Below are 12,500 nucleotides of genomic sequence, written 5' to 3'. Positions count from 1 at the left end.
TGAGCTTGACAACTATTTGATGGATTCCCCATGAAATGTGTTACAGATATTCGTGGTCCCTTGAGGATGAACACTGAGTCCTTTGGCTATGCTCTGATTCTAGCTTTACTAGCGGATAACATTCAAACAGCAGCCTGTTGGATGAAAGTTTCTTTGACCCATCCATCCACCTCTTCATTCTCCTTAGGACCTTCATGCTTTTGTACTACCTGACTTTCTCCTTCACTCCCATAATAATAAACGACTCGAGGTCGGTCTGCTCTTCTTCTATTCATATCAGGGATTGGCCTTCTGGGTCTAGGGTGTAGGAGGCCTCTTCTATGAGGCTGATTACATTCAGCGTGGGTATCGACTTGTTTTCATTTTGAGTTTTTGATCATCTCGTCTGACCTCCACAACGCAAGATAATTATTTCTAAATGAAAACATTTTCATTCTAGTGATCACTTCAGTCCAAAGCGACAGCTGTCTGACAGTCAGAGGTAAAAATCGAGAGGTTAGTGAGGCGAAGGTTGGAGAAAAATAAGATCTTGATTTTCCTTTTGTTGCCGACGGCCGGATGGACCCGGATGACAGCGCATCGGAGAAATACTGCCCATGAAATACGAAACTGTCAAACGTCTCCAAATTTAGCACCATGAAACAGTGTTTCCAGGGGTGTTTTTTCTCTCTGGGGGCCGAGGAGGTGTATGAAGTCTCCGGGGGGAACGTGAAGCCGCAACCTTATCAGGAGGTTAGACTACAAAGGCAGTGAATCTTAGAGATATTTACAAGGTAATCTGATGAATGAGCTCTTTGAAATTCAGACCCAATCAGCGGATAACGGTGGAAGCGATGGGGATGGGGAAGGATTGACTCTAGTGTTGATGGTGGGTGGGTTTCTTCTGGGGGACGTTCCCGGGGTATTCCAGCTATGCGTGTCAGAGCGTCAACAGGGACAGAGGTCATCGCTCATCCAGAGTCTTTAATCTTGCAAACCCCCCTCCACCCCCAACTGGACTCTCTGTCCTTTCCCCATCTTTTTCTTTTTTTTTTGTTACCTCCGGCTCTTTCCACCCTTTCCTCTTTCACCTCCTCTTTTTCCTGGAGGCATAAAAACAAAGTTGGAGGAGGATGGGAAGAAGGCTAATAACAGCATCCTCATGTCAGATGTCAAAAACAAAAAAAGGCCCTGAAAAAACACACGGAAAGTCTTCACTTTCCTGTCGGCAAGTCCGGGTTGTAGAGGGTGGGTGGCCCCTGCAAGAAGATAGTGTTATTATGTGTGTGTGTGTGTGCGTGTGTGTGTGTGTGTGTGTGTGTTTAGTTGTATGACCTTCTGAACTATGGTGAGACAAAATGGATGGTAGGGAGTGTGAGGGAGGGGGAGGGATGGAGGGTGAGGTAAACAGAAGCAGAGGGGAGAAAAAAAAGTTATGAAAACAGAAGTATTGTAGCAGATGGGGCCCGGGTTTACCTTGGAAACAGAGGAGCTGGGGGGGTGAGGGGTCTGGGGGGGTGAGGAGGAGCCTGGGGGGTGCAGCAGCAGACACACTCCTCACACGGAGGGGGGAGGACGTATAAAAAGGACTCCCGGGGAGAGGCAGCGGTCAGGCGAGCGTCCCGAGTGACCGTCCTGCTCATTTCCACACATTTGCATCATCAGAGGGAAGCGTGCCGGCAACTCCGCCACAGAGGAATACACACCTTCTCCTTTTCTTTTCCACTTTCTCCAAACAGAGAGGGGTGAAGCTGGAGTGGTGGATGGCAGGGCGGAGAGTTGAAGAGGTGCTGAAGCCCGGCTGCTCTTGAACCTGAGAACGTTGTTTTTGCTTTTCAGGGTTTTTTTCCACTCAAGTCGTTTTTTCTTTCAAAGCACTTTTTGGTTTTCCTCCTTTGATCTTTTGATGAGGCAGAATGGACGCCTTGTTTTTATCCGACGTAGACTACAACCACACGTACGTGGATGAGCATTTCTTCTTCGAGGACACCATCGATGGCTTCGGCGTCGCCATGGCGATACTCTACCTGGTGGTCTGCATCCTGGGCCTGGCCGGCAACTCCCTCGTCATCGTGGCCATCTTGAAGCTGGACAAGATGTCGTCGTCCACCACCGTGTACATCTTCAACCTGGCGCTGGCCGACGGCCTCTTCATGGTCGGCCTGCCGTTCATCGCCAGCCAGAACTTCCAGAACCAGTGGATGTTCGGCGACGCCGTGTGCAAGGCGGTGATGGTGCTGGACGGCATCAACCAGTTCACCAGCGTCTTCTGCCTGACGGCGATGAGCGTGGACCGCTACATGGCGCTGGCCGACCCGCTCCGGTTCGCCCGCTGGCGGACGCCGCGCTGGGCCAAGATCGTCTCGGCGTTCCTGTGGCTGTTCTCGCTGCTCACCATCCTCCCCATGGCGCTCCACTTCTCCGCCCACCGGGGCCTCTGCATACCGGACCTGGTCTCGGACGCCTGGTGGCTCGGCGTCCTCTCCTACACCTTCGTGATGGGCTTCGCTCTGCCGTTCACCGTGATGACGGCGTCCTACGCCGCGCTGCTGCTCACGCTGCGCTCCCAGCGGCGGCAATCGCCACCGCCGCCGAACCACGAGAGCCACCGGCTGGAGCGGCAGGTCACCAAGATGGTGGTGGCGGTGGTGGTGGTGTTCGGGATGTGCTGGCTGCCGTTCTACACCTTCAACTTCTGCTCGCTGCATCAGAGCGGCGTGGTGCTGACCTTCGCCAGAGCCTTCGAGTTCGTGGTGCTGCTGTCGTACTCGTGGAGCTGCGCCAACCCCATCCTCTACGCCTGCCTCTCCGACACCTTCCGGAGGCACTTCCGCTCGCTGCTCTGCCCCGCCGCCAAGTCACCTCCCAGCATGCAGTGCAACACTGAACGGTATGACTTAAATGACACAGTGGCACGGGATGTGACTATTCTGGCGTAGAGAGGAAAAAAACTCAACTTCCTGTCACCTTCTTTAAAACGTATTTACTCTTATGTTTTTTTTACTTCACTTAGATTGGAATGTGTTTGATTTTGTACATAATGTGTTTTGGATTTGAGAACATTTTATACAACGCAGGTTTTTGATCAGGTTTCCTCTCCTCTCCCTGTGGAAATATAAAAAAAAAAGTTGCCTTTCTAATTCCTCAGATTTTCTTTCACAAATACGACGTGTGTATCAGGGTCACTGAGAAGAAAAGAAAAAAAAAACAGAGTGGTTGGTAGCTTTCACTTGTTGTCATAGCAACGGCAAACATTCGGTGTTAGCAGAAGCACACAACTAGTTTATATCGGCTATAAATATATTAATAAAGTGGCAGATTTGTGACTTTTTTTTGCCATCGGACCCTCCTCTCCCTGTGGAAAAAAAAAAAAAAATCATCAGCTTTTCTTTCTCAAATGAGCTCGAACGAAAGAAAAAGAAAAACGCTCATCAAACGATTCAATTTGACTTCCCGTTCCACGCGGCGTGACTCTGCTGTGTAATTTGTCTTGTAATAACTGGGAGGCGAGCGGCTTCACGGCTCCTCCTGTTAATAGAGCGTTTCACCAGAACTCGGGGAGCGAGGCACAAGAGGGATGAGGTGTGGACAGGTGAGAGTAAACAGAATAACAGGCAGAGAGACAGGCACACAGACAGGCACACAGCTGGCTTACCTCTCAGATGTGTGTGCTTGTGCCTGGGTGGCCATGTGCATTGCACCTGCACAGATGCATGCTGGGAGCCTTGTGTGGCTTCCTGTTGGAGTCCCGCCCTCCATTTGCAAAGGAGACTTTTAAGGAAACATTAAACAACCTGCTCTCTTTTTTGGCTCTCTAGCTTATTTTAAAAAATATGTTTTTTTTGCTCATATAAATTATAAAATGTCACCAGTTAAGAAAGATTTTAAGCAGCCATAAAGATTAATAATTTTTTTAAGGAAGCCTAACATAATGGTCAACAATGTCACACAGGAACGGCTGATGGCAAAAGCAACGAAAGGTTTATATCCATTTTTTAAATATGACGAATATATTAATATTTGTCTATCGCTCCCCTTCCTCATCATCAGCTGCTTTTTCCCATCATGCTTTGCGTGTTTGTGATGTAACCCATCAAGTCATGGTCTTCATGTAAAGTCATAGAAATGACATGCTTACATGTGACGGCATCATCCGGTATCTTTTTATTTGAGTTATATACAAACACGCCGGTCACCATTGGATTGTCAGAAGAGACGTTTGCTCTTACTGATGTATGTTTGTATGAATAAGTGAGAAAATAATGTGTGTGACAATCTGTATTTTCTTTGCCACTCAGAATCTATATTGTTGTATCGACTGTAAATAAACTGCTGCTTGTGTCTTATTCATTTCTGTTTCCACATTTCTGTACGGATACAAGGCTATTGAAAAAAGATTCATAAACAATGGAGTCATAGCAGAGTATATAATATATTAATAATAGTATAAAATAATATAGTATATGGGTGTATAAGTAGTATAGTATAGTATAAGGGTGGAGCATGAGTCACACAGCCTGAGGAAAGATCCATACTGATTATTTCTCTCCGTTAATATTTCAGTGGAAAGTAGCTCATTGCATTTATTTACTGTACTTGAGGTTTGAGGTATTTGATTTTCAGTATTTTCATTTGATCCTATACTTCTACTCCACGGCATTTCAGAGAGAAATACTGTAGATTTCACATTATTCACATTCACATCAAATAAACTTCATATAAAATCCTTACATGTTCATGCATATTTACATATAACTGTGAAAGGGGCTTTTCTGCATGAAAGTTACTTACATTTCTATAAAACAAATATATTTTGTCATACGTTAAGTAAAACTGTGAATACAGAGTTGTTATGACGGAAACAAGTAGTTTGAATGTTAATACACATTAATACAATAACATCTTGACTGCAGAACTTTTACTTTAATAGAGTAATATCACATTTTTGTATAGATACTTTACTCTTAGTACATCCTCCACTATGCGGCTCCATTCTAAAGAGCAGCATGTTGGTAAAAGACTGAGATGTTACTTCAGTTGAACAAACTGAGCGTCTCCTGGAGTGTCTGGTGGATGTTTCCCCCGCTGGGTCTCCAGTGAAAGACGAAATGTCAAGCCTGCTTGTGTCTTCCGGCCTGTTTTTAAAGAGAGCTAATTAACCTCTTCCACATCTCCTGGAACTTTAAAGACACTCGTGTGCCGACGGCAAAGAAAGAATTTGACAGACAAAAAAAAAGACAAAAAAAATTCAGTGTTGGCCCTGAAAGCACAGAAGGGATTTTATTACCCAGCTGAAATATGTTAAAATGTGATATCTTATAAAAGGCTTAATTGGGCTCTTTATGGCAGCATCTCAAGTTTTAATATGCTGACAGGGGTTAACGACACCTACTTAGAAAATAAATGTTTCACATTGGAAGATTCTTCTTCTTGTCTTCTTGAATAAAAGAAATCTATTAAATCAGGACAACCACATACATACTCTCATTTGCCTAAAATAAATCATCTGGTTTTGTGTGCTTTTCTATGTTTTCCTTCCAACCTGGAGTGTAAACACAAAATGCAGAGTGTCGGGGTTTATCTGAGGGTGTCATCGAGTTCCCGGTCATGTAATCTGTGGACGGTGAGGTCGGAGGTCAGGGGTATATTATGTCACAACCCGTTTGGTTGAATTTTTAAGCCACAGAAGAAGTTGCAGTTCTCGTGGCAGCCACTAGGTGCTGGCTTTTTTGTCTAATGTGTGTCTTGGTGCATTTTTTAAAATTCTAAGCCTCATGACTAATTTTTAAATTGAGATATTTTCAACATTTTTTTTTAGATTAATAAAAATGAATAATAAAATAGAAAACAAAAGTGTTAATTGGTGAGGTTCAGATTCGCTAGCTATTTCCAGTCTTTATGCTAAGCTAAGCATGCATGATTGTATATTTAATACGTATATATAGTCCACTATAAAGAGTATACCACTATACACTTGGACAGCACTACTAACACTAACATGGAGCACTGAGTGAATGATTAGCTCGTCTCTCAGCCGAGGTTTAGTTACTAATGCAAGATGAAAAGCAATGGATTAACATTATTAAATATTGAATTTAAAGTAGATGCAGGGCATTAATGATGCATCTCCACCAAACGCCAAGCCAAGGTTTACATACTTTAATCTATTAGAAATGGTTTGTCAGGTAGGAGGGGCCCCTTCAGCACAATTTCACATTGGGCCCTTGGGGAGATCAGGACCGGCTCTGACATGAAACAAAATAATAATATAAAACCATCTGTGGTGACGAAAGCAGGAAACATGTGGAGGATTGTTCAATTAACCGCCATTCAATCTAATGTGCTGAATGATACAAGCTTTACAATGTGTTGTTGCACCTCAGTCTAGAAAGGTCACACTAATTAAAAGGTCTGAAGAGTGTGTGTGTGTGTGTGTGTGTGTGTGTGCGTGTGTGTTAATTAATGCACTGGCAGACAGCAGTTCTTTTCATTGGTCCTCTTGACTCTGACTGATCCTACCATCACCCGCTACGTGATTAAGACCAGATGCAAAGTGCCTGAGAGGTTTCTCAGGAAGGATTATTGATGGGGCCCCCAGGACCGAGTGTGTGTGTGTGTGTGTGTGTGTGTGTGTGTGTGTGTGTGTGTGTGTGTGTGTGTGTTTTATTTGTCCATTACACGATTAGAGGTACAGATCAATAAAGGTCAATTTAGCAATTTACACAGTTCACTCTCTGTCTGGCATTTCTTCATTTCTTTTTCATCTTCTGATTTCCTCCTGTTGCTTTCCTTCCCCCTTCCTCCCTTTCTTCCCCTTTCCTCCCCCCTTCCCTTCACCCTACCTCCCTTTCTTCCCCTTTCCTCCCCCCTACCTCCCTTTCTTCACCCTACCTCCCTTTCCTCCCCCCTTCCTCCCTTCCCTTCACCGTACCTCCCTTTCTTCCCCTTTCCTCCCCCCTACCTCCCTTTCTTCACCCTACCTCCCTTTCCTCCCCCCTTCCTCCCTTCCCTTCCCCCTACCTCCCTTTCTTCACCCTACCTCCCTTTCCTCCCCCCTTCCTCCCTTCCCCCTACCTCCCTTTCTTCACCCTACCTCCCTTTCCTCCCCCCTTCCTCCCTTTCCTTCCCCCTACCTCCCTTTCTTCCCCCTTCCTCCCTTTCCTTCCCCCTTCCTCCCTTTCCTTCCCCCTACCTCCCTTTCCTCCCCCTTCCTCCCTTTCCTTCCCCCTACCTCCCTTTCTTCCCCCTTCCTCCCTTTCCTCCCCCTTCCTCCCTTTCCTTCCCCCTACCTCCCTTTCTTCCCCCTACCTCCCTTTCCTTCCCCCTTCCTCCCTTTCCTTCCCCCTTCCTCCCCTTCTTCCCCCTTCCTCCCCTTCTTCCCCCTTCCCCCTTCCCTTCTCCCTTTCCTCCCCCTACCTCCCCTTCTTCCCCCTTCCTCCCTTTCTTCCCCCTTCCCTTCTCCCTTTCCTCCCCCCTTCCTCCCTTTCCTCCCCTTCTTCCCCCTTCCTCCCTTCCTCCCTTCTCTACCCCCCTTCCTTCCTTTCCTTACCCCTCCCCCTCCTTCTCTCCCTTCATTACCCAACAATTGATTTTTCTTTTTAAATCTCCTCTTCCCCTTGTCACTCAGATTGTGCAACAGGGCAACAAAAATGAAAACTAGACCCTGTGGAGACAGAGTTGTTTTTATATAAACAAAAATAAATGGTTTTGGAAATGTTTTAATTCCTTTGATATTTGCCCAAATGGGAGAATTTCAGCTCTAGTCTGGTTTGGCTCAAAAGGTTACGATGGACCTACTTGGGTTTAGAAAAAAAAAACAAAAAAAAAACGGTGGTTTGTTTGACTAGTTATGTACTTAAAGGTTGAGTAGGTCATGAGGAAAAACCACAGAAACTTTGACTTTGAACGCATCAACAAGAAAGTCCCGCCGCCTTCGTCCGGACCGATGTTCAAACGAGGGCTTTTGGGATATCTCATTTATTATTTTGAGGGAGTAACTCCTACAAATGATATCTCATCTTAGACACTTCCAGTCTGCCGATAAGTTATGCTGTGCATGTCCTGGTCCTGCATGTATATTTGATTATTCTTCCATGTAATAATTTATGGATGAGGTCGTCGTTGCTACATCGTGTAACTAACCTTATCTTTGATATGGACATAAGAGACGAACATCAAAGAGAACAAACACGTCGAGTTGAGAGGAAGGATCGGGAAATGTAAAACTTAATGCCAAATAATATCTTCTTAGGAATATTCCGTTCCACGCGTCCTTTTGAAAGCCGTATTTTATGAATAGGTTAACTAAGTGAAATGATTACCATCTAAAAGCAATCACAGAGTGTAAATTTAATTTGCGTAGTTCATGTTTCAAAGATTTGCCTGACATAATCACGTCTTATATAAGCATGACAACGAAGAAGTTATGTGTATAATATATGTCACACACCTCTTTGGAAAAAATCATAATTGGGTTGGATTCACTGAGAATTAATTAACCTTGACCCAGTGATCCTTTTCATGTATTACATTAAGAGTGGTTGAGTCACATTTTAATCCAGCACATTAAAAACGTGAATAATAAGACATCGTGACCCCCCGAGGTCATTCAGGTTAAGGAGGTTTTCTTGTTAATCGTATTCCTTTTGTCTCTAGATGACACAGGTTCAATGCCCTGCACAAGGACACTGTGGATGCTTTTGTTTATCCGTTTCCATAAATTAAAAAAAAAACATATTTCCACTTCATTCTCCGTCTGAAACCATCCATCTCAATTGAAGGAGAAGATTCCCACTGGATTACGCAGAGGGCAGGACACCGGATCAGATGAGGTTTATCAATGAGCTGTTTTTAGGTGCGATGGGGATCCGCCGGCGGGCCGACTCTCACGGTGATAGGATGCTGAGCTTTGGTACGACTTGGCCCTTAGAATCTTCAGTCCATGCTAAATGGAGAAACAGCTGCAGAAAAAACAATTTATTTTGCTGCAGATGACCTGCCGCTGCCCCCGACAACGCTCGTCCAGATATAATAATATAGTGGTGAGATCTCTCTCTCTTGTTGTCATCATCTTCTACACAACACTTCCCAGAGATCTCTGCTATATCTGATCCTCGAGTGGCTGTTTTCAGCAGTAAACTGGAAGTCCGTCTCATTACTTCCACACATAATTAAGCTATCAAACTATGACGGTGTATTAGGACCACTGTAGGAAAAAATAAATTGCCCCCATCTCTCGGCTCCGTTTTTATTTGTTTTTTCCTACAGTGGCCCTGATACGCTGTCGTAATCAAACAGTGTGTCGGCTCCCTATAGGTCGGTTTGGCGTGGCCCAGTAGGGATCTGCATCTTCATTACAAGACGGCTACAGGTGTGAAGGTGTGTCTTTACCCATCGGTGAAACTTGTTGTCTTTTTCACGTTTAATTCCTGAATGACAACATGTACTGTTCGGTGCAGATGTATCACAAAAAGGTCCCCAGGTTTCACTGGGATTGTCTCATTTTCCTTCAAACTGACCGGGGAAGGTGATACAACTCCATGTGTGCTCCACATCAGTTGTGAAGTGTGAGCATTGAAGTTGCCAGCTAAACACAACGTACAAGATCAATACAATCCCAAAGTGTTAATCCATCTTTAGAGATTAGTAACAAAAATGCACCGAAAGACCTTTTGAGCCTCAATCTCCTCTCGCTGCCACGTTCTAGAGGTGAAGGTATACATTTTCAACATCAGCTCAAACAAAAGACCAACTAGACAGAGAGAGAGAGAGAGAGAGAGAGAGAGAGAGAGAGAGAGAGAGAGAAAGAGCGAGAGAGAGATGACATTGCCAATAATCTCAGCTTTGATTGTGACACGGTATCTGCACTTTGTGTTGCACTTTGGATCATTTCAAACATGTAAATATTTGCTGGGGGCTTTTCGAGGGCATGGGAAAGATCTCAGCGATCGATTCAACTGTTAAAATGTACAGCGATAGCAAAGACGCATCGACTGGAAACCGTCTCCGTCACCTCCGTTACACTGCAAAGAGAAGAACGACCGTTTCCAAATCATTCGTTTGTTGAAACGTAGAAAATGTCTCCCGCCAACATCAGTGTGAGAGATTTGAATAATTTTATAATACAAGTAAAATGGTGTTTTCTTCTTCTTCTTCTTCTTCTTCTTCTTCTTCTTCTTCTTCTTCTTCTTCTTCTTCAGTTGAAACTCTGTCTTGTCATATGATCTTTGGTGTTTTGCTCTAATGGCAGATTTGTCTTTTATTTGTATTGTATTGTATGATCAAACAGTGAAGGGAGCCGCTGCTGCCTCAGTCCAATCCTACACTCTGGTGTGACCATCGCACTCGTCTGTCTGCAGGTGATTGACCGGCCTCACAGGTCCCCGAGGTCTCTGAGGTCCCTGAGGTCTCTGAGGTCTTTGAGGTCTCTGAGGTCCCTGATCTTGATCAAGGCTCCTCTCTGTTCTGGGTGAATGAACTCTCCACTGAAACAAGACAGCAGAGTTGCTTCACATCAGCCGCCCCAGGCTGAAAAACCCGATGTTTTCAGACTACACCTTTTCGTCCGCACCGACGCACCAGGCCAGAGAAAAGGAAGAAACGTTCTTACATCACTAAAGAAACGAGACAGGCATACAAGAAAAAGAAGAGTCATACTGTCTGAACAACACAAGACTATCATAGCTTGTTTTCTATGCAAATGATACTATCATTTATACACCACTCCCTCCGACACTTGAAAGAAAGCCAGGAACACTTTCCATTGGGTATAGGTTTCCTGTTTCAGGGAAGGAGTGCATCCGTCATTCCTCTATGGAGACACTGCCAAGTGTCCACTGCTGGGAACGCCAAACCACCACCCTGAGGACAGAGAAATAATGGGAATGGAAAGATGCCTGTAAATGATGTGGCCAAGCAGGAGCAAGTGCTATGAGAAGAATATTGGTCCAAAAATGGAACCTCTAGGGGAAAAACTTACCATAGATGGAGGTAAAAACATGAGATAGAAAAGCACTTTTTTTGCTTGGTGATGTTGTCGAACCTCTTCAGGGCAACAGAATTGCCCCACCCAGTTATTTACATGTTTGTGACTTAGGTGGTCCACCCATATGAGGCATCTTTAAGTCCAGGTCCAGGGCAACTTTGATTCCTCTGGCAGATCATGGCAGGCAAATATTCATTTTGGTTGACTTTTTGTTGTTGTTGTATAGTGTTGTATCGTCTGCAAAGAGGAGTGACGGTTTGGATCATAGGCTGTATAAAAGAAGAGGGTGCAGTCACCGTGACAGCATTTTGGTCACTGCCATCTTGATTTTTGGACGTCACCATTGACGGGGTGGATCTGATGAAAACAACGCGAGTCAAGCTGGTGAAAACAAGCAGCAGCTCGAGCAGCAACCTGCAATCTGACTCAATCTGGCTTTTGGTTTTGAAACCAATATAATAAGGTATACAATTACAGCTAAGTGTTAAAGTAATCTCAGAAAGCTATTTACATTGGTAGCGAGGCCGCAGTCCCTGAAGCATACCCTTCAGGGCATCTATTACATAAGATACAAGAAGAATACTGCAAAGAAGCATATATCGACTACAGGAGAAAATATGAAACACCTAGAAAACAATGCAAAACAACTAGTTGGAGCTGCAAAAGATGCAGAACAACAACGAGATGTAAAATTGCTATAAAGCCATGCAATGCAACTACAAAAGGACGTCAAATGGACATGAAAAACGACAAGGAGGCACAAACCCTACGAAAAACACGGTTTCATGTGCAGCAGAAAATGTCCAGGAAGTTGTCCTGGTTTTGTGTCTTTCACCACGGATGGCGAATAAAAACATGCATATTCAACGCTCTGCAGCCATGAGAAGCAGTCGTTTGTCCACGCCCATGCCATCAGATGTGCAGCCCCTTCCCATCTGCACAACTGCTCTGATAAACAGCAGATAAATCATCTCACGCTTACACTCGCTCTCCCTCGGAAGAGTTTCACGACATCAAGGTTTCCGCTGTATTTGCAGCAGCAACGAATCAGTCACACTTTGGAGGTTTTGGTTGCCTGCTCGGTACAGCCAGAGGCCATGTGATGTATGTGAAGCCGACTGAGAGGAATGCAAAAGAATAGCAGCACATGACAGCGTAAACAGGCGAGAGGCATATACGGCTGGAGGTTTTTTTCTCTGTAGAGGCATCAGTCTCTCCAGAAACACCGTGTAACACATCAGCAGCTGGAGGCGTCCGCCGGCGACCTCACACAATCAGGGATTTCATCACAAAAACATCCCATCTACGTCGTTTGCCGCTGGTTAAAAAATATTCAAGCCTTATCTTAAATGGATCTTTCCCCCTTTAGACTGGGTTTCGTATTAACTTAGATGTGTGTCAGAGTTGAGGGCCAAGTGAGGAGCTGTTGACCGATGACGTTCGAGGCCGTGTTTGTGTGTTTGTGTCGAGCAGAGAAGCTCGAGAGAAAGTCATCATCCAGTCTGTCAGTTATTTTAAGGAACCTTGTACTATAATT

General features: G+C 44.8%; 1 protein-coding gene across 1 annotated transcript; it reads left to right on the top strand.

The window, feature by feature from the left end:
* The first annotated feature begins 1,626 nt into the window (after positions 1–1,626).
* Positions 1,627–4,315, top strand: LOC311032898 (somatostatin receptor type 2). Its single transcript, XM_084039976.1, has one exon. The coding sequence runs from the start codon at positions 1,896–1,898 to the stop codon at positions 2,916–2,918; it is 1,023 nt and encodes a 340-aa protein (XP_083896102.1). The 5' UTR covers positions 1,627–1,895; the 3' UTR covers positions 2,919–4,315.
* Positions 4,316–12,500: the final 8,185 nt, after the last annotated feature.

Source organism: Eutrigla gurnardus (genome assembly GCF_963514095.1).
Source record: "Eutrigla gurnardus genome assembly, chromosome: 22".
NCBI lineage: Eukaryota > Metazoa > Chordata > Actinopteri > Perciformes > Triglidae > Eutrigla > Eutrigla gurnardus.
The sequence above is the reverse complement of the archived record's forward strand: the minus strand, read 5'-3'. Positions and strand labels throughout refer to the sequence as shown.

What these genes read in the sequence shown, in the direction of transcription:
- LOC311032898 (XM_084039976.1), top strand. Translation starts at nt 1,896, where the DNA reads ATGGACGCCTTGTTTTTATCCGACGTAGACTACAACCACACGTACGTG.